Genomic DNA, 23,130 nt, shown 5'->3' on the forward strand with positions numbered 1-23,130 from the left:
TTTCTGCAAGAAAGAACAAATCACCATGGATACACAGTTCAGTCCATAGAAATAGAATGACTAAATTCTTAGATTACACAATTCCATTTCTATCGGGAAGCCTTTAATTATTTATTAAAAATTGTAATCTGTATTTATTGGTTTTGTTTAGTGTAGCCTGGGAGCCAGTCAGTTAAAATGATGATGATGATGATGGTGATTATTAGGCAGAGGTACTGAATTGATCACACTGAAAGCTATTCAAAGTTTTTATTGATGTGTGACAGAGATGATGATGAGACTAGAGAATGTTGCTATTCCTGAAATATGTAGTGGTTTCTACAGATGTTGGGCATGGGGTGGCGATTTTGTGTCAGTTCCTTGAAGGAGGGTTTCCACTAGCTGAATGTGATTGGTTAATAATCTAACACATTTTGGGGGTGTTGTATGGTTTTCAACATTTAACACATTAACTGCAGGGATTGACACAAAATGTCTTGGAAAAAATGTACACAAATCATGTTTTGCCAACACTGGGATTGGATTAAAAGTAACACAACCCGTGTCATCCTTAATTAGACACACGGATGTCTTTTTTTAAATCACTCAGCTGAGTGTAGAAATGGGCGGGGGTTATGACTTTGTGGGAAGAGATTGGTAGAAGCTAGTGACGACCCTGAGGTAGTACAGAACGCAAACGTGCGCTGGGAGAGGAGTGCGTTGAAAGAGTGCGGCTGCTGTAGGTTATTGCAAGTGAAGGACTACCCGAACTCTGCGCGGTATGAGGGAAGCAGCGTGATATTATTGAAGAATGAGACAAGAAAATAAGGCAAATGAGCGTATACTTTATTGCAGAGTGGAAGAATAATCAATGCCCACTTTATCCAGGGCAAAATGGGCTCAGATGCGGTTGAACTAACGTGAGCGCAATCTGTGGTTGACTCCGAGAGGCTCTGCGCACTCTCCGCGCAGGAGGTTTAACATTGGTGACAGTTTAATAAAGAATAGAAGAAGCTTCTGTTGTTGAGGTCTTTACTCCAACATCCCATCAAAACTGTGGGCGCAAAGAAACGAATGTCAATAGACAGTATGACGGCTGTACGAAGCGCCCATGCACATAATGGGAGCTCCGCTGGATCAAAGGAGGATGGACAAAACACACCGAGCCCGGTTAACACCGGCCCCAATACAAACGTATTTCCACCGGCAGACACCGGCGATGACAAGTCTGGGTCTTCCGTTGGTGAACTAACTCAGACATGGATTCAGTTTACAAAGACATTCGTGCTCATTTTTCCCATATATGTTTTGGGATATTTTGAATTCAGTTTCAGTTGGCTCTTAATAGGACTTGTAATATTTTTCTGGTGGAGGAGAAACACAGGAGGCAAGAACACCCGACTGTACAGAGCCTTGGCGTTCTTTGAACAGGAGGAGAGAACTGTCAAACAAAGTCTGACAGCTTCTGATTTGCCATCATGGGTAAGACCAAGATGCATTTATAAAGGCAGCACCAAAAAAAAAAAGTGCACAAAATGGTATCTTTATCCCCCTATTCAGTTAGCCAGTCTGGATTATTATTATATGGCTATATTACTACCACATTTGATTAGCCTACATCAAATGTATTTGAACATGTTTTTTCTATAACCCAAATAAGCCTAGTGCACAGCACACATTAATCATTTAGTTGTTTTTGAGTTTCTAAGAAAACCATCACTCTGGGATCTGAACACAGAACAGTGTTGACCTGTAAAGCTCTGATCACACAGCTGTCCCCAGCAGTGACATTAGACAAAGCCCCTCTAAATACAGCATTGCACAATGGTAAACCGGACACCAGAGTGGGAGGGACACATGGGCCCCAATCACATAACTAATAACACCTTGCATGCATGATTATGCCTGGAAGATGCACCCAATCGAACCATCACTTATTGTTCGCCTGGTTCTAGGTCTGATTGTACAATCATTGGCATGACGATGAGTGACAAGGAGTTGGTATGATGGCAAAAATAGTCTGGCACTCAGGCGAGCAAAACGTAGGGCCATAGGAGAAACCCCCAACTTAAACGCAACTTGTCAATAATGCCGCCTGACTCAAGTTGAAGACGTCAACTAGGCCTTTACTTGATGAGGATAATTATTCATAATTTATAAGCTGCTTGAGATCTACTCAGCAAGTGTCAAAATAGGATAGTATCATTGTTTGTCTGTCTCTTCCTTTTTAGCTGACAAGGTGACTACTCATTAGGTTAATGGAGAAAAACGTGTGGGAACATCAACTTTCACCCTATTTTTATCCTAAATGTTTGGCTTGTCACACTGTCATGCCTTGTGACTTCTCTCCTAAGACAAATCTTTCCAAAGGGCTCTGTTAAAGTAGTTATTGCGGGTACTTCATCAACTTTTAGTGTGTATAGAACCCTGCTGGAGTTAGTGTGATGAACTAGCTCTGAAGGTCTCTCTCTAAAGAGGACTTAACTCGATTTAGAAGTAAATGAAATGTCTGCCTCAGTGCTGCTCCACGCCGGTAGCTGCCAGCAGCAACGATTCAGTGAGTCAGTATATTATACTATTATACTTGCCTTCTTACCTTCTTTTCCGGGCTTCAGACAGCCAGGTATCTAACCCTCGACCGGCTGTTTCCCGAGACTATCTACACGTCTTATGTATCTACTTTATTATTATTTTCCTACATCTAGACGTCTCTCAAATTCGTACTTCTTTCTCCATTACTACGGCATATCCTCACAATCTACGTATATACCTCCTTTCCATTAGTTTACATAGGTAGTGGCCACAGATAGCATTGGTAGTGGCCACAGATACCTCGTGTCATTACAGACTCACTAATATACTCTTGATCAGGTTCCGCTTAGATCTCAAAATTAGCTAGTTTACATTGGTACTGCAGATACCTCGTGTCATTTCAGATGAGTCACTGGGGACTTCTTCCTTCCTAGGTGGCTTCTACATCCAATTCCTGTCTTCCAATTGCATAGAATACTACCTATATCAGGGTTCTCTACACAAAATTCTAAAGACAGGTCACCAGATCAGTATGCCCATCGGATTCTAAAGATCAATGTCCAAACCACACAACAATCATTAAAAATATTTCTCTAAATGTAGCCCGAACGTCAATTCCCCAAATCCGTGAATGAAGATTTACTGACCTTTTTCTGGTAGGAAGCGAAAAGCAGTGTTAGTTGGATTCCATCACCGTCTCTGTCAACCTTAGATATATACCGGCCTGTTATAGAACCCCAATGTCAGGGGACAGGTCTTTAATTTTTGGGTCAAGGACCCGCAGGTGCACGGTTTTCGGCGTGTTACTTCGGGACGACAGGGGCAGGTAATGGAATCCGGCTCGAAGGACCAAATTGTTATGAGAATTTCGTTATCAATGTTCATAAATTTCAATTAATCTACTCAGTCTGCAACCGAGTTTGTAAGGTTCTGGTTTAAATGAAACGGACAGAGTTCCCAGCTTACAATAGTCAAAATGTATTTTTTTGTGAAGAATCAACAACAAGTGGGACACAATCATGAAGTGGAACGACATTTATTGGATATTTCAAACTTTTTTAACAAATCAAAAACTGAAAAATTGGGCGTGCAAAATTATTCAGCCCCTTTACTTTCAGTGCAGCAAACTCTCTCCAGAAGTTCAGTGAGGATCTCTGAATGATCCAATGTTGACCTAAATGACTAATGATGATAAATACAATCCACCTGTGTGTAATCAAGTCTCCGTATAAATGCACCTGCACTGTGATAGTCTCAGAGGTCCGTTAAAAGCGCAGAGAGCATCATGAAGAACAAGGAACACACCAGGCAGGTCCGAGATACTGTTGTGAAGAAGTTTAAAGCCGGATTTGGATACAAAAAGATTTCCCAAGCTTTAAACATCCCAAGGAGCACTGTGCAAGCGATAATATTGAAATGGAAGGAGTATCAGACCACTGCAAATCTACCAAGACCTGGCCGTCCCTCTAAACTTTCAGCTCATACAAGAAGACTGATCAGAGATGCAGCCAAGAGGCCCATGATCACTCTGGATGAACTGCAGAGATCTACAGCTGAGGTTGGAGACTCTGTCCATAGGACAACAATCAGTCGTATATTGCACAATTCTGGCCTTTATGGAAGAGTGGCAAGAAGAAAGCCATTTCTTAAAGATATCCATAAAAATGTTGTTTAAAGTTTGCCACAAGCCACCTGGGAGACACACCAAACATGTGGAAGAAGGTGCTCTGGTCAGATGAAACCAAAATTGAACTTTTTGGCAACAATGCAAAACGTTATGTTTGGCATAAAAGCAACACAGCTGAACACACCATCCCCACTGTCAAACATGGTGGTGGCAGCGTCATGGTTTGGGCCTGCTTTTCTTCAGCAGGGACAGGGAAGATGGTTAAAATTGATGGGAAGATGGATGGAGCCAAATACAGGACCATTCTGGAAGAAAACCTGATGGAGTCTGCAAAAGACCTGAGACTGGGACGGAGATTTGTCTTCCAACAAGACAATGATCCAAAACATAAAGCAAAATCTACAATGGAATGGTTCAAAAATAAACATATCCAGGTGTTAGAATGGCCAAGTCAAAGTCCAGACCTGAATCCAATCGAGAATCTGTGGAAAGAACTGAAAACTGCTGTTCACAAATGCTCTCCATCCAACCTCACTGAGCTCGAGCTGTTTTGCAAGGAGGAATGGGAAAACATTTCAGCCTCTCGATGTGCAAAACTGATTGAGACATACCCCAAGCGACTTACAGCTGTAATCGCAGCAAAAGGTGGCGCTACAAAGTATTAACTTAAGGGGGCTGAATAATTTTGCACGCCCAATTTTTCAGTTTTTGGTTTGTTAAAAAAGTTTGAAATATCCAATAAATGTCGTTCCACTTCATGATTGTGTCCCACTTGTTGTTGATTCTTCACAAAAAAATACAGTTTTATATCTTTATGTTTGAAGCCTGAAATGTGGCAAAAGGTCGCAAAGTTCAAGGCGGCCGAATACTTTCGCAAGGCACTGTATCTATTCGATAATATATCCACCGGGACAATTGGTTTCTCATTAGAAGTGATTGGAATAATGGCTACCTCAGTACTTTACGCAAGATTTTCTGCGGGAGCCATCATGTGACCACTTGCTCAATGTGGTCCCTTACGGCTATTCTTCAACATAAATGCGTAAATAGGTCACTGCTGTAGACACCTTGGGGAATATGTAGAAAGCGTAAGCTCATTCGTAGCACATTCACAGCCATATAAGGAGTCATTGGCATGCAGCGCTTTCAAAATATTGGGCACTTCCTGATTGGATTTTATCTGGGTTTCGCCTGTAACATCAGTTCTGTTGCACTCACAGACAATATCTTTGCAGTTTTGGAAACGTTAGTGTTTTCTATCCAAAGCTGTCAATTATATGCATAGTCGAGCATCTTGTCGTGACAAAATATCCCGTTTAAAACGGGAACGTTTTTATCCAAAAATGAAATACCGCACCCAGAGTTTCAAGAGGTTAATGACCTAAGGCTCGTATTTCTGTGTGTTATTATGTTATAATTAAGTCTATGATTTGATATTTGATAGAGCAGTCTGACTGAGCGGTGGTAGGCAGCAGCAGGCTCGTAAGCATTCATTCAAACAGCACTTTCGTGCAGCACTTCAAGCATATCTCAGATCTCTCCAAGATCGCATAGCAGTTCAGACGTCTTTTGTCCTCGTCTTGTCGTGTCCTGTATATAAATATATTTACAACTTTTTTCACATACATTTTATTTTTATTTTCCATCAACTCATCTTCAAAACACTCTCCTGCAACCCGCCTCACCAATTTATATTTATAAAAAAGTATTATTTACCTCAGATCTGTAATCCTCCAAGAAGCTAGCCAGAAACTAGCCAGAAGCTAGCCCAGAAGCTAATCAAGAAGCTAATCAGAAGCTAGTTAGCTTCTTTACTGGCAAATCGTTAGTATTCAGCTAACCACGGTTTGTGGTCATCGGCTATCCTTTGGCTCGAAAATCTATCGCCAGTTTTGTACGGCGCAGCGCGGCTCGGAACGGAACATACCGGACCAATTTTTCTCTCCATGTCCCTGGATTTCGACTGCTCTCTGGACATTCATGCCCGGATCTCACAGCTAGCTAGCTGCTATCCGTGTGACAATCGGCATTCGTCGATTCCGGAGCAAGCATCGGTTGTTCCGGTGCTAGCCAGCTCCGTCAATCACTCCTGAGTTCCATCGTTCACTCCTGGGCTGCGGTCACCTATCCGGACCCGTTTTGCTGCCTACGCGGAGCCCCACCGGGCCTTCACAACTGGACTGCCGACGTTATCTACCTGAAGGAGATCCGGCTGGCTCCTCCGTCGCGACGTTACCTGAACGCCCATCTGCGGCCCGCTAACCGTTAGCAGTCTTACCGGCTGCTATCTGAATAGATAGCATTTATTTATTTATTTATTTATTTATTTTTATTATTTTTATGTTTTCTTCTAGGGCCTCTATAACTATATCTATTGTTCTTATTTTTGTTGTTGTTGTGTGATTTGGATTAATCCGCTCTACCACACGGAACCCCACTAATCTACTAATCTACTGGCAAGAGGTGGCTAACAACAGACTCCATCCTATGCTAGCTTGCTACCGATGGCCTGGCTAGCTGTCTAAATCGCCGTGACCCTCAACCAACCTCTCCACTCACTGGACCCTTTTGATCACTCGACTAAGCATGCCTCTCCTTAATGTCAATATGTCTTGTCCATTGCTGTTCTGGTTAGTGTTTATTGGCTTATTTCACTGTAGAGCCTCTAGTCCTGCTCACTATACCTTATCCAACCTATTAGTTCCACCACCCACACATGCAATGACATCTCCTGGTTTCAATGATGTTTCTAGAGACAATATCTCTCTCTTCATCACTCAATACCTAGGTTTACCTCCACTGTATTCACATCCTACCTTACCTTTGTCTGTACATTATACCTTGATGCTATTTTATCGCCCCCAGAAACCTCCTTTTACTCTCTGTTCCAGACGTTCTAGACGACCAATTCTTATTGCTTTTAGCCGCACCCTTATTCTACTCCTCCTATGTTCCTCTGGCGATGTAGAGGTGAATCCAGGCCCTGCAGTGCCTAGCTCCACTCCTATTCCCCAGGCGCTCTCTTTTGACGACTTCTGTAACCGTAATAGCCTTGGTTTCATGCATGTTAACAAGTTTGTTCTATTCACTGCTTTAGCACACTGCCAACCCGGATGATCTAGCTGTGTCTGAATCCTGGCTTAGGAAGACCACCAAAAATGCAGACATTTTAATTCCAAACTACAACATTTTCCGACAAGATAGAACTGCCAAAGGGGGCGGTGTTGCAATCTACTGCAAAGATAGCCTGCAGAGTTCTGTCCTACTATCCAGGTCTGTACCCAAACAATTTGAACTTCTACTTTTAAAAATCCACCTCTCTAAAAACAAGTCTCTCACCGTTGCCGCCTGCTATAGACCACCCTCAGCTGTGCTCTGGACACCATATGTGAACTGTTTGCCCCCCATCTATCTTTAGAGCTCGTGCTGCTAGGCGACCTAAACTGGAACATGCTTAACACCCCAGCCATCCTACAATCTAAACTTGATGCCCTCAATCTCACACAAATTATCAATGAACCTACCAGGTACCTCCCCAAAGCCTTAAACACGGGCACCCTCATAGATATCATCCTAACCAACTTCCCCTCTAAATACACCTCTGCTGTCTTCAACCAAGATCTCAGCGATCACTGCCTCATTGCCTGCATCCGTAATGGGTCAGCGGTCAAACGACCTCCTCTCATCACTGTAAAACGCTCCCTGAAACACTTCAGCGATCAGGCCTTTCTAATCGACCTGGCCGGGGTATCCTGGAAGGATATTGACCTCATCCCGTCAGTAGAGGATGCCTGGATATTTTTTAAAAATGCCTTCCTAACCATCTTAAATAAACATGCCCCATTCAAGAAATTTAGAACCAGGAACAGATATAGCCCTTGGTTCTCCCCAGACCTGACTGCCCTTAACCAACACAAAAACATCCTATGGCGTTCTGCATTAGCATCGAACAGCCCCCGTGATATGCAGCTGTTCAGGGAAGCTAGAAACCATTATACACAGGCAGTTAGAAAAGCCAAGGCTAGCTTTTTCAAGCAGAAATTTGCTTCTTGCAACACTAACTCAAAAAAGTTCTGGGACACTGTAAAGTCCATGGAGAATAAGAACACCTCCTCCCAGCTGCCCACTGCACTGAAGATAGGAAACACTGTCACCACTGATAAATCCACCATAATTGAGAATTTCAATAAGCATTTTTCTACGGCTGGCCATGCTTTCCACCTGGCTACTCCTACCCCTGTCAACAGCACTGCACCCCCAACAGCAACTCGCCCAAGCCTTCCCCATTTCTCCTTCTCCCAAATCCATTCAGCTGATGTTCTGAAAGAGCTGCAAAATCTGGACCCCTACAAATCAGCCAGGCTAGACAATCTGGACCCTTTCTTTCTAAAATTATCTGCCGAAATTGTTGCCACCCCTATTACTAGCCTGTTCAACCTCTCTTTCGTGTCGCCTGAGATTCCCAAAGATTGGAAAGCAGCTGCGGTCATCCCCCTCTTCAAAGGGGGACACACTCTTGACCCAAACTGCTACAGACCTATATCTATCCTACCATGCCTTTCTAAGGTCTTCGAAAGCCAAGTCAACAAACAGATTAACGACCATTTCGAATCTCACCATACCTTCTCTGCTATGCAATCTGGTTTCAGAGCTGGTCATGGGTGCACCTCAGCCACGCTCAAGGTCCTAAACGATATCTTAACCGCCATCGATAAGAAACATTACTGTGCAGCCGTATTCATTGATCTGGCCAAGGCTTTCGACTCTGTCAATCACCACATCCTCATCGGCAGACTCAACAGCCTTGGTTTCTCAAATGATTGCCTCGCCTGGTTCACCAACTACTTCTCTGATAGAGTTCAGTGTGTCAAATCGGAGGGTCTGTTGTCCGGACCTCTGGCAGTCTCTATGGGGGTGCCACAGGGTTCAATTCTTGGACCGACTCTCTTCTCTGTATACATCAATGAGGTCGCTCTTGCTGCTGGTGAGTCTCTGATCCACCTCTACGCAGACGACACCATTCTGTATACTTCCGGCCCTTCTTTGGACACTGTGTTAACAACCCTCCAGGCAAGCTTCAATGCCATACAACTCTCCTTCCGTGGCCTCCAATTGCTCTTAAATACAAGTAAAACTAAATGCATGCTCTTCAACCGATCGCTACCTGCACCTACCCGCCTGTCCAACATCACTACTCTGGACGGCTCTGACTTAGAATACGTGGACAACTACAAATACCTAGGTGTCTGGTTAGACTGTCAACTCTCCTTCCAGACCCATATCAAACATCTCCAATCCAAAGTTAAATCTAGAATTGGCTTCCTATTTCGCAACAAAGCATCCTTCACTCATGCTGCCAAACATACCCTTGTAAAACTGACCATCCTACCAATCCTCGACTTTGGCGATGTCATTTACAAAATAGCCTCCAATACCCTACTCAACAAATTGGATGCAGTCTATCACAGTGCAATCCGTTTTGTCACCAAAGCCCCATATACTACCCACCATTGCGACCTGTACGCTCTCGTTGGCTGGCCCTCGCTTCATACTCGTCGCCAAACCCACTGGCTCCATGTCATCTACAAGACCCTGCTAGGTAAAGTCCCCCCTTATCTCAGCTCGCTGGTCACCATAGCATCTCCCACCTGTAGCACACGCTCCAGCAGGTATATCTCTCTAGTCACCCCCAAAACCAATTCTTTCTTTGGCCGCCTCTCTTTCCAGTTCTCTGCTGCCAATGACTGGAACAAACTACAAAAATCTCTGAAACTGGAAACACTTATCTCCCTCACTAGCTTTAAGCACCAACTGTCAGAGCAGCTCACAGATTACTGCACCTGTACATAGCCCACCTATAATTTAGCCCAAACAATTTATTTATTTATTTTGCTCCTTTGCACCCCATTATTTTTATTTCTACTTTGCACATTCTTCCATTGCAAAACTACCATTCCAGTGTTTTACTTGCTATATTGTATTTACCTTGCCACCATGGCCTTTTTTGCCTTTACCTCCCTTCTCACCTCATTTGCTCACATTGTATATAGACTTGTTTATACTGTATTATTGACTGTATGTTTGTTTTACTCCATGTGTAACTCTGTGTCGTTGTATCTGTCGAACTGCTTTGCTTTATCTTGGCCAGGTCGCAATTGTAAATGAGAACTTGTTCTCAACTTGCCTACCTGGTTAAATAAAGGTAAAATAAAAAAAATAAAAAAATATCAACTCCCGAGATTGGGCTGGTGTAAACGATGTGAAATGGCTAGCTAGTTAGCGGGGCCGCGCTAATAGCGGTTCAATCAGTGACGTCACTCGCTCTGAGACCTTGAAGTAGTTGTTCACCTTGCTCAGCAAGGGCCGCGGCTTTTGTGGAGCGATGGGTAATGATGCTTCGAGGGTGGCTGTTGTCGATGTGTTCCTGGTTTGAGCCCAGGTAGGGGCGAGGAGAGGGATGGAAGCCATACTGTTACACTGGCAATACTAAAGTGCCTATAAGAACATCCAATAGTCAAAGGTATATGAAATACAAATGGTAGAGAGAGAAATAGTCCTATAATTCCTATAATAACTACAACCTAAAACTTCTTACCTGGGAATATTGAAGACTCATGTTAAAAGGAACCACCAGCTTTCATATGTTCTCATGTTCTGAGCAAGGAACTTAAACGTTAGCTTTTTTACATGGCACATATTGCACTTGTACTTTCTTCTCCAACACTTTGTTTTTGCATTATTTAAACCAAATTGAACATGTTTCATTATTTATTTGAGGCTAAATTGATTTTATTGATGTATTAAGTTAAAATAAAAGTGTTCATTCAGTAATGTTGTAATTGTCATTATTACAAATAAATAAATACATTTTAAAAAATTGGCCGATTTGAATCGGTATCTGCTTTTTTTGGTCCTCCAATAATCGGTATTGGCGTTGAAAAATCATAATCGTCGACCTCTAATAGGCATGCCTCAGGCACTGAAGGAGAGACTGAACGCTGGTGCTCAGCTTTCTCTGTCTGGCCCCGCCAGCTTGTCACTCAGATTGAGACGCTGAAATGTGCCACTTGGGTTGTGTTTCTGAGGAGAATGAGAAGGAGGGGGAGAGGGCGGTATCTGAAACCATGATCTATACAAAAGCTTCCTGTCCTTCCTGTCCTCTAGGAGACACATTTGCTCAGCAAAGCTGTCATTTCACCTCTCTAGGGTATGTGGGACACTAGATAAATAAATAAATACAGTATGGGGATTAGGCAGTTGGATGGGCTGTTTACAGATTGGCTATGTTTAGGTGCAGTGATCTGTGAGCTGCTCTGATAGCTGGTGCTTAAAGTTAGTGAGGGAGATATGAGTCTCCAGCTTCAGTGATTTTTGCAGTTTGTTCCAGTCATTGGCAGCAGAGAACTGGAAGGAAAGGCGGCCAAAGAAGGAATTGGCTTTGGGGGTGACCAGTGAGATATAACTACTGGAGCGCGTGCTACGAGTGGGTGCTGCTATGGTGACCAGCCAACGAGAGTGTACAGGTCGTAGTGGTGGGTAGTATATGGGGCTTTGGTGACAAAAGGGATGACACTGTGATAGACTGCATCCAATTTGTTGGGTAGAGTGTTGGAGGCTATTTTGTTATTTTGTAAATGACATTGCGGAAGTTGAGGATCGGTAGGATGGTCAGTTTTACGAGGGCATGTTTGACAGCATGAGTGAAGGATGCTTTGTTGCGAAATAGGAAGCCGATTCTAGATGTAATTTTGGGTTGGAGATGCTTAATGTGAGTCTGTAATGAGAGTTTACAGTCTAACCAGACACCTAGGTATTTGTAGTTATACACATATTCTAAGTCGGAGCCGTCCAGAGTAGTGATGCAGGACTGGCGGGCAGTGATCGGTTGAAGAGCATGCGTTTAGATTTACTTGCATTTAAGAGCAGTTGGAGGCCACGGAAGGAGAGTTGTATAGCATTGAAGCTCATCTGGAGGTTAGTTAACACAGTGTCCAAAGAAGGGCCAGAAGTATACAGAATGGTGTCATCTGCGTAGAGGTGGATCAGAGAATCACCAGCAGCAAGAGCGACATCATTGATGTATACAGAGAAGAGAGTCGGCCCGAGAATTGAACCCCTGACACCCCCATAGACTGCCAGAGGTCCGGACAACAGGCCCTCTGATTTGACACACTGAACTCTTTCAATGAAGTAGTTGGTGAACCAGGCGAGGCAATCATTTGAGAAACCAAGGCTGTTGAGTCTGCCAATAAGAATGTGGTGAATGACAGAGTCGAAAGCCTTGGCCAGGTTGATGAATATGGCTGCACAGTAAAGGCAAAGGGTGACTACTTTGAAGAATCTCAACAATAAAATATATTTTGATTTGTTTAAAAAAAAGAATGGTTACTACATGATTCCATATGTGTTATTTCATAGTTTTGATAGTTAGTCAAAATAAAGAAAAACCCTTGAATGAGTTGGTGTGTCCAAACTTTTACTGGTACTGTATATCAGAAGACCTTTAATTGAGGGCCTAGTTATACCCTAACACAGTGATGTTAGGAATCTCCTGGTTTACAGGCCACATCAGGCCTGCAAATTACATTATGCTGGCATACAAAGTGATGTGTAATTCCTATTGGAATCCAGAGAAAGTTAGGATATCCAACAAGTGGAATTGTTAATCACCCACAAGCTGCACTCAGAATGACTGCCAGGGTAGGGAAAATGTAGTATTGAGACCTCAATCATGTAAACTGGAACAATCATCTCAGTAACAGGTGAAATAAATCAAATTACTAACAGATTGAATTCGTTTAGAGAACTGTAGGTTATTCATCTTTGTGTAGCATAAAATTAGTGAGTTGCATCAGAACATTGCTAAAATGTCATGTGTTTGCCGACTGCTCCTGTTTGTTTTCGTTGGAAAATAAATCTGCTGTGAGTCATAGGCTGCTGCGTAGCACTGCCCATACTAATGTAAAATCCTGCTGCTTATTCAGGCTCCTGTGAGACATAAGCAACATGTCAAGGTAGCTACTGTATGGAAGTTGTATACCTCCAGGTGTGTAATGTTTTTTAAATAAGTAGATCCAAGTTGCTTCTATAATATGCTTTGAAAGTATTTCCATAGTTAAATAACAGCATCCCCATTCAATCCACTTAAATGGACGGTACTGCATTTAAATGACATCTCAATTTCTGTTGTGAGGTGTGAAGTACCTCTTGACAGTTGCATAGTAATTTGATATCACTCATTTATTCGTTGAGAAAATTATGTATCCGCAAGGCACTATCCTCTGACCACTATTTTGTGAATTTGTTGCTTTATAGTATGTGTCAGGTTAATAGAAACCATGTCCACTTGAGTGCTCCTGATTGCATAACAGAGGCACTTGTGGCATGTAAAAAAAGCTAGGCTTGAATCTGTCAAACCCAGCAGTAGTTTTCTCCCTACTTCCCACTCCTCTCACTGTCTGATCCTATGCTCCTCTACGCTGTCACGCTAATGCTGCATCAGCTCTTTTCTCACCCGCGTTAGCATTACTGCCTCCTGTAGCTCTCACATGCAATCTCGTTGCCACGGCTACACCGCTGGAGCCGCTGCTCCTAAGGGGATAACGCATGACAGCACACTTCCTCTGTGTTGTGCTGGAAAGGTGTGGTAGCCTAATTAGAAAAGTTTTGCTTTTAGACTATGATGATTGTTGGCTTATGAGAGCCAGTGTTATTTATTTATGTGGTTTGTGTGTGTGTACGTGTGTACGTGTAGGTACAGTATGTGGGCAATGTGTATGCGCAGGGCTCTCCTCTCTTTCACTGATGCTCATACTGTGTGGAGTGGCCAGCTCCAGCTCCAGTACTGTTATGTCTTTGTAATAACCAGGAGGGGTTCAGGAGTACTGCAGGACTACGTCCCAAATGGCACACTATTCCCTAAATAGTGCACAGAAGTACTATGGACACTGGTCAATAATAGTGCAATATAGGCAATAGGGTGCAATTTAGGATGCAACGCAGGCAGCGGCCATACTTCCGCTGAACCTAGGCAGAATATCTCATGTCCAACAGCTATTTCACTTAAAATAACAATGTACAGTGCGTTTGTTTAGATGGAATCAGTGACTACTGGTACTGGCAAATAAAACAGTTTTGACCATGTAAACAGTAATGATGTCGTTACTTTTTTTCTCTTTAGGTCAACTTCCCAGATGTGGAAAGAGTAGAGTGGCTGAACAAGGTAAAAGAACAAAGAGGAACATACTGTTAGAATTTCCACTTCTATTTAGATGAGGACCTACTTTTCCTGCTTGGTTTTGCGGTGTAGATACATTTTGGTTCCAGGTAAAATGTTCAAATAGGGTTCTACCTGGAACCAGAAAGGGTTCTTCAAAGGGTTATCCTATGGAGACAGCTGAATAACAGGCACTTTGTGAATATGGGACCTGATCTTAAATAATTAATTCAGTGAATTCAGCTCCTTCACTCTGCCTCCTACATTTCTGTGTTGACTTACTGTATGATAGTCAGAATGTGTGCCCGGTGCCAACTTACTAATCCGTTCCCCCTCCCTCTGGCCCTACAGACTGTGAGACAGATGTGGCCGTATATTTGCCAGTTCATAGAGAAGCTGTTCCGCGAGACTATCGAGCCGGCCGTGAAGGGAGCCAACTCCCACCTCAGCACGTTCCGCTTCAGCAAGTTCAACATGGGGGATAAGGTGAACATCAAGACTTATCAGCAGGAGTCTCTACCTAACCATGCCTTATGTTTATAAGATGGTTTTCAACCATTCAACAGGCGGTCAAACCTCCCCAATCTGGTTTTAAAGGTCCATTGCAACCGTTTTTATCTAAATATCAAATAATTTCTGTCTGGGTAACAATTAAATACCTTACTGTGATTGTTTTCAATTAAAATGGTCAAAAAGAAACATAATAGCTTCTTCGCAAAGGTGCATTTCTCAAGCAGGAATTTTGCTGGTACTGTCTCTGAGTGGGAAAGGGGAAAACAGAAAACTAGCTGTTATTAACAAATTCACTGCATGGTGATGTCACATTGGAAAGGACAAAGCTCCATCCCACCAAAACAGGCGTACATTTCAGGCAGTCTTTTCAAACAGCTCTTACATTTTTCTTATAGGTGGGGAAAAGGGCAAGTGCTAAAGCACCCCTAGACCCGTATCTGTGCATGTGTCTGTGTTGTAGGGACAGCTGGTGGGTGTTTCCCAAATAGTTTCCAGGAGGGGACACAGAGTAGTGGCGATGTTCATACTGGGTAGAACACAAGTGGGGGGCTGAGGCCTAGTGGTGATATCGTGATGTCTTGTGTTTAGCCTTTAAGGATCAACGGGGTCAAGGTTTACACAGAGAACGTGGACAAGCGTCAGATCATCATGGACCTACAGATCAGGTGACCTGACTATCTCTATTTTGGATAGATTGTAGCCTTTGGCTTGTCATAGAATGTACTCTGTGCAGTATGTAATTATTTTTTTTTACATAGATAAACATGTGATTTTGATGATGTTGAACTTTTTTTCTCCAGTTTTGTTGGAAATACTGAAATTGATGTGGACATCAAAAGATACTACTGCAAAGCTGGTATTAAGAGCATACAGGTAATGCAGAAATTATGTTATTGTCTTATTCTCTGTTGTTTTAGGATTAATTAGAGACATAAAAACCTAACGTAACATTTTTTGGGTGATAATATTTTAAAATGTAATTTCTTAGGGATGTATAAAACACCGGGGGGGACAAGTTTTTATTTTATTTCATTTAACAAACACCCTTCACTTGAAGTCTGAATTGGATCTGGGGCTGGCCATAAAAATATATTAACTATACAACTCTGTAATGGATGCTCTGATCGTTGATAATGTCACGGATAACCTGTTCATCAGAGTCGAGGACAGTAAACTCCAACCGAATGTTGTGAGTGCATGTAAAAGTGACTTTTATGATGCCTGCTTGCTCAATTACACTGGCTTGCAAACAACATTAGATTTGTTTTTACTGCAATGACTTGCAAGCAATATACTGTGTGATCAGTTACATTGTGCGGTGTTAGTTTAGACTTTGGTTTTAGATGTAGGTTCAGTCTTAGTCTTTTGACTAAAATACCTTTTCATATTCGTCGCATTTGAGTCATTTCATCCTCCTTATCAGTCGGCTAAAACTCTGGACAATTTTTGTCTAGTTTTAGTCACAATCATTTAAGTCACCTATTAGTCAGTGTGTTTTTTTACCCCATGAAATCATTTATATTTACCTTTTAACTTCCATCATGTGCACTTTCAGATGGCCTTGTCCAACTAGGCCTACTTTCCCCTCAAATAGCTGACACATTGTGGCAGATTGTAACCAATGCCCGCCAGTTTCAATTTCGTTAACAATAACTATGACAAAAAAAAATACATTCCTGACGAAAATGAATGAAGGTAACGAGACGAGATGCCTTAAAAAAAAGTAAACAAATAACTATAACCAAAAAAAACACGTCATTTATATTTGACGACAATGTGATGAGAATTCCATGTGAGGCTAATAAACATAAAATTTGACATGAAGCTCCTTTTCATCTGTTTTGTCCAATCATAAGCACGCATGCCTTTGCAGAATATTTTATGCAATCCTCTCATTGGCAGAATGAACGTCTTTCAGTTGCACAGTCTGATTGAGCTGATCTGTCTGGCACTCCCATAGGCTACAGCTCTCAGGCAATCACTTCAGTCACTCGTCTCTCTTTTGAACAGATGCGCAGCCAGGACACTACAATTGTAACTAACCTCAACTAGAAATAATACTTTTTACTCTCTTACTGTCACGTAGGCTGTTTTTGCTTTGACCACAACAGAAGCTCTATTTTGCCATGTGCGTTGTTATTCATCTGTGTTGCTGCGCTCGCAGTTGGCAAAATGCGAGTGCAGTTGTTTTTTCTCTATTGAAAATGTTAATTATATTTGCTGAGTATTAGTACTGTAATAATTCTGACATTGTTGGAAAGCTTGGATTCTCCGCTTTTTTTCTTTATGGATTCACTGTTATGGCCACGCTTGTTCCTGTACCCAAGAAGGCAAAGACTAAAAGACTATCTCCCCGTAGCACTCACTTCTGTCATCATGAAGTGCTTTGAGAGACTAGTCAAGGATCATATCACCTCCACCTTACCTGCCACCCTAGACCCACTACAATTTGCATACCGCCCCAATAGGTCCACAGACGATGCAATCGCCATCACACTGCACACTACCCTATCTGGTCAAAAGGAATACTTATGTAAGAATGCTGTTCATTGACTACAGCTCAGCATTTAACACCATAGTACCCTTCAAGCTCATCATTGAGCTTGAGGCCCTGGGTCTCAACCCCGCGCTGTGAAATTGGGTCCTGGACTTTCTGACGGTCCGCCTCCATGTGGTGAAGGTAGGAAACAACATCTCCACTTCGCTGATCCTCAACACTGGGGCCCCACAAGGGTGCGTGATCAGACCCCTCCTGTACCCCCTGTTCACCCATGACTGTGTGGCCATGCACACCTCCAACTCAATCATCAAGTTTGCAGATGACACAACAGTAGTGGGCTTGATTACCAACAACAACGAGACCGCCTACAGGAATGAGGTGAGGGCACTTGGAGTCAGGAAAACAACCTCTCACTCAACGTCAACAAAACAAAGGAGATGATCGTGGACTTCAGGAAACAGCAGAGGGAGTCCCCCCCCCCCCCCCTATCCACATCGACGGGACATCAGTGGAGAAGGTGGAAAGTTTTAAGTTCCTCGGTGTACACATCACGGACAAACTGAAATGGTCCATCCACACAGACAGTGTGGTGAAGAAGGCACAACAGTACCTCTTCAACCTCAGGAGGCTGAAGAAATGTGTTTGTCACCTAAAACCCTAACAAACCTTTACAGATGCACAATTGAGAGCATCCTGTCGGGCTGTATCACCGCCTGGTACGGCAACTGCACCGCCCACAACTGCAAGGCTCTCCAAAGGGTGGGGCGGTCTGCAAAATGCATCACCGAGGGCAAACTACCTTCCCTCCTCGACACCTACAGCACCTGATGTCACAGGAAGGCCAAAAAGATAATCAAGGACAACAACCACCAGAGCCACTGCCTGTTCACGCAGCTATCATCCAGAAGGTGAGGTCAGTACAGGTGCATCAAAGCTGGGACCGAGAGACTGCCTATAGCTTCTATCTCAAGGCCATCAGACTGTTAAACAGCCATCACTAACACAGAGAGGCTGCTGCCTACATACAGACTTGAAATCATTGGCCACTTTAATAAATGGATCACTAGTCACTTTGGTAATGCCATTTTAACAATGTTTACGTATCTTGCATTTCTCATCTCATACACTACCAGTCAAAGGTTTTAGAACAGCTTCAAGGGTTTTTCTTTATTTTTACTATTTTTACTAATTAAAAAAAACATTTTTTTACATGGTAGAATAATAGTGAAGACATCAAAACTATGATACAACACTTAACCTGTTTTGGGGTAGGGGGCAGCATTTTCACTTTTGGATAAATAGCGTGCCCAAACTGAACTGCCTCCTACTCTGTCCCAGATCCTAATATATACATATTATTATTAGTATTGGATAGAAAACACTCATGTCTGTGAGTATAACATAACTTATTTAGCAGGCGAAACCCCGAAAAGTCACTGTCTTTTCAATATGTTTTCATGGGGAATCCAGAATTCTAATCGACTTTCCTGTAGTTCCTACCGCTTCCACTGGATGTCACCAGTTTTTAGAAATTGGTTGAGGTTTTTCCTTTGTGTAATGAAGAAGTACCATAGCTCAGAACGAACGTCACTTCATGTGTACCTTTTGATAGAGATGCGTAACCAGAAAAGTAGCGTCAGTTTGTTTTGCTCCTGTATTGAACACAGATCATCCCATCTTCAATTTGATCGATTATATACGTTTAGAAATACCTCAAGTTGTATTACAAAAGTAGTTTGAAATGTTTTGAGTATTGGTAGTATTGGTTTGGTAGTATTGGTTTGTTTTCAGAAATTCAATCATAAAGGCCTGATTCATGTGTCTGTTACTTGAAATCTGTGAAGCTTTTATTTGGGCTGCAATTTCTGAGGCTGTAACTCTAATGAACTTGTCCTCTGCAGCAGATGTAACTCTGGGTCTTCCATCCCTGTGGCAATGCTCATGAGAGCCAGTTTCATCATAGAGCTTGAAGATTTTTACAACTGCACTTGAAGAAACATTCAAAGTTCTTGAAACTTTCCGTATCGACTGAATTTCATGTCTTAAAGTAATGATGGACTGTCGTTTCTTTGCTTATTTGAGCTGTTCTTGCAATAATATGGACTTGGTCTTTTACCAAATAGAGCTATCTTCTGTATACCCCCTACCTCACAACACAGCTGATTGGCTCAAACGCATTAAGAAGGAAAGAAATTCCACAAATGAACTTTTAAGAAGGCACACCTGTTAATTGAAGCTGGTTGAGAGAATGCCAAGAGTGTGCAAAGCTGTCATCAAGGCAAAGGGTGGCTATTTGAAATATATTTGGATTTGTTTAACCCTTTTTAGGTTTCTACATAATTCCATATGTGTTATTTCATAGTTTTGATGTCTTCACTATTATTCTACAATGTAGAAAGTAGTAAAAATAAAGAAAACCCTCTGAATGAGTTGGTGTTCTAAAACTTTTGACTGGTAGTTTATGTATATACTGTATTTTATACCATCTATTGCATCTTGCCTATGCCGCTCGTTCATCGCTCATCCTTATATTTATATGTGTATATATTCTTATTCCATCCCTTTACTTAGATTTATGTGTATTAGGTAGTTGTTGTGGAATTGTTTGATTACTCGGTAGATATTACTGCACTGTCAGAACTAGAAGCACAAGCATTTCACTACACTCGCATTAACATCTGCTAGCCATGTGTATCTGACCAAGGTTATGATTGGGAGAAAAGAGCTATTTGCCTAAATTGGTAACCTGTAGCCAAGGCTTTGTACTGTAGCCTATATGGTAAATCATGGCTGACAACAGTGTTCTCGTTTTTTTCATGGCATCTCATCTTGTTTTTCCTCAGGAAAAGTAGGTTGAGCCGTTAGTGTCGTCCCTTGAAGATATTTACTTCACAAAGCCCTATTATAAAGCACTGGCTCACATTTCTCATACTCACAGTACATCGTATAGTGGAGTTTGGAAACAGCGTACTTTGCGTCTTTTGAAGGGGAGTTTAAATCTTAAGTCTTATTTTTGTGTGTGATTTTTTTTTTTTTTTTTTAGTAAACAAATAAATACTGCGATTGAGACAATAGACACTGGTTTCTTTATATGGATAATTACCATTTTGTTTTAAACTCATGTCCATTGAACAAAAATAATAGTGGGGCCTGTTTTGCTCATTTACAGTATCAGCACTTAAACGACCTGCTTGTCTTGAGAGAGAGAGCTAATTATATCTGTTCAGGAAGTTGAGGATGACAGATATGTTATGTCTGATAGTAATGCAGTAGTAGTGTGTGTGTGTGTGTGGGGGGGGGGGGGGGGGGGGGGCTTCTTTGGAGTGAAAGACCCCTTTGGAGTGTCTCTGGAGGCACGTGCCTGCTGTGGTGTCCAGGCGTCCACTCTTGAATGTTCAGGTCATTAGGTGGGTCAAGGGCCTGTAGTGTTGGTTCCCTGATACTGAAAGCTCCCTTAATGATGTGTGGTTGTGTGTGTGTTTTATCTCTGCGAGCGTGTTTTTATCTTGATGCTTCTTTTGTGTTTCACAGCTCCATGGAGTGTTGAGAGTAGTCATGGAGCCGTTGCTAGGTGACATGCCCCTGATAGGAGCCTTGTCCCTGTTCTTTCTGAAGAAACCTGTAAGTTCTAGCCCTGACACACACTTGACACACACTTCCTCTTTCTATCATTTGGAATTAAAGTCACTTGCTGCTTGCAAGACAGTTGAAGACAGCAATGGCTATTTTATCACTGTCTTCCTTCCTGTAGTGCTGAGCCTCCAGGCCTATGTTCTGCCTAAACATTTGGCCAATTTAAGTCAGATACGAGTCCCGAGTGGAGACACTGGAGCCTTAAATAGACATAGATCAGGCTAGTCCTACTTTGGTGGATTTCTTTGCACTGCCTATGCCAGCCGCAGTGCAGACAGCAGAGAGAAGAAGCAGGAGGAGTGTAGTGGTAAGACTGTGAGTCGCAGTGTTGTTACATGTTGGGACACAAGCCACGCAGTGGGTGTTAACTACACAGTATCTGAGTGTAATTAATCTTCTTTGAGAGCAGACCACAGACTCTGGACCAGGAGCTCCTGTTTCTGTGGCCTCAGGAATGCTTATATTTCTATTTTCTGTCATCCTAATAATGGGGGAAAAAGCACATTTTATGGAAGAACCTTTGAGGTAAAGGATAAAAAGGGGCCCTCTTCTCTCTGATTTAAGGGGGTAGGACTATGTAGAATATTCTCCAGAATGCTTCACAGTGAAGCGGACAACCCTTCATTCTCCTCCTTAAATGGTTCAATCTTGACTGCCAAATAAAATAGCATTCTGAGACAACTTGTGGATGGGAGGATACCATTTTAGGCGATGCCCTTGTCTGTGCTGTGTTGCCAGAGAGGTGAAACGCAGAGAACTGGAGGGGAAACATCCTTAGGAAGGCTAGTTCCGCAATGCACAGCTAAAATGCACAGCTGCAAAGTTCTGCAATGCGCAGCTGTTTTAATTGGTACACATTGTGTACATGGTCTCCAAGGACCCTCCATTAGTTGATCATGTTATGCTTGGAGAAGAAGCCACACTGCTCTGCCAGTTCACTGCTACGGTAAAGTACCCCCTATAGGGCTTCTCCACTGCAGCTGGTGTCACTCCAGCCTTCTTTGTATGCACCAGTGTTAGACAAAAAAGGCAAAACACAGTATTTGGGCCAAACATTGGCACCAATCCATGCAGTGGAAATGCACCATATGGAATTAGCTACGTTGGTTGCCTTGCAGTGTTCCGGACAGTCCTTGCTCAACACTATATCTGCTGCAGTGAATGTAGGCAACACACAGAGAGAGAGATAAGGGGGGGGGGGGGGGGGGGGGGGGGGGGGCTGTAAAACGCATTGAAATTGATTCCTTGAGCCAAGAGACGCATCAAAGCTCCGACTAGCATAAAGAAAAAAAATACCCGCCAGCTTAGAAGTTACTACCTTTCCGACTCCTTGCCGGTAACTTTTTCTGGCTTAGCTGTGCTGTCACTCAGATAAAATGTTCACGTTTACCAATATACCAATATGCAGGGTGATTTCAAACAGGCAGACCCTTTTATCATAACATTGTATAACCACAAAACCTTTTGGTAAGAGACTTTGCATGGAAAAATACACAGTCCCTGGCTCCCTGACCTTAATAGAACCTGTGTACATCCCAAATGGCGCCATATTTTTTATTATTATATATATATATATATTTTGCATTTTTTACCCCCTTTTTCTCCCCAATTTCATGGTATCTAATTGTTGTAGTATCTACTATCTTGTCTCATCGCTACAACTCCCGTACGGGCTCGGGAGAGACGAAGGTTGAAAGTCATGCGTCAACCCAACCAGCCGCACTGCTTCTTAACACAGCGCGCATCCAACCCGGAAGCCAGCCGCACCAATGTGTCGGAGGAAACACCGTGCACCTGGCTAGCCTGGTTAGCGCGCACTGCGCCCGGCCCGCCACAGGAGTCGCTGGTGCGCAAGGACATCCCTACCGACCAAGCCCTCCCTAACCCGGACGACGCTGGGCCAATTGTGCGTCGCCCCACGGACCTCCCGGTCGCGGCCGGTTATGACAGAGCCTGGGCGCGAACCCAGGGACTCTGATGGCACAGCTGGCGCTGCAGTACAGCGCCCTTAACCACTGCGCCACCCGGGAGGCCCTAAATGGCGCCATATTTTCTATGTTGTGTGCTACTGTTGATCAAGGTCCATAGGAAATAGGATGTTGTTGGGAACAGCCCCTGTATACGGATTTG

At 42.9% G+C, this 23,130-nt stretch overlaps 1 protein-coding gene across 4 annotated transcripts in view; it reads left to right on the forward strand.

Moving 5' to 3' along the window:
* The first annotated feature begins 645 nt into the window (after positions 1-645).
* Positions 646-23,130, forward strand: part of LOC110536598 (extended synaptotagmin-2-A) — a 41,340-nt gene continuing 18,855 nt past the window's right edge. For 3 of the 4 annotated variants that reach the window (XM_090189880.1, XM_090189879.1, XM_036935315.2), the window contains exons 1-6: positions 663-1,461; positions 14,319-14,360; positions 14,706-14,840; positions 15,456-15,532; positions 15,668-15,740; positions 20,899-20,988. In XM_090189880.1, the coding sequence (XP_090046006.1) occupies positions 1,054-1,461; positions 14,319-14,360; positions 14,706-14,840; positions 15,456-15,532; positions 15,668-15,740; positions 20,899-20,988 (825 nt within the window). In that variant the 5' untranslated portion in view covers positions 663-1,053. Of the gene's footprint in view, positions 1,462-14,318; positions 14,361-14,705; positions 14,841-15,455; positions 15,533-15,667; positions 15,741-20,898; positions 20,989-23,130 lie in introns of all 4 variants that reach the window. The other variant, XM_036935316.2, reaches the window with a different exon arrangement.

The sequence above is a fragment of the Oncorhynchus mykiss genome, chromosome 11 (assembly GCF_057628025.1).
Source record: "Oncorhynchus mykiss isolate SJ-2025 chromosome 11, ASM5762802v1, whole genome shotgun sequence".
NCBI classification, from domain to species: domain Eukaryota; kingdom Metazoa; phylum Chordata; class Actinopteri; order Salmoniformes; family Salmonidae; genus Oncorhynchus; species Oncorhynchus mykiss.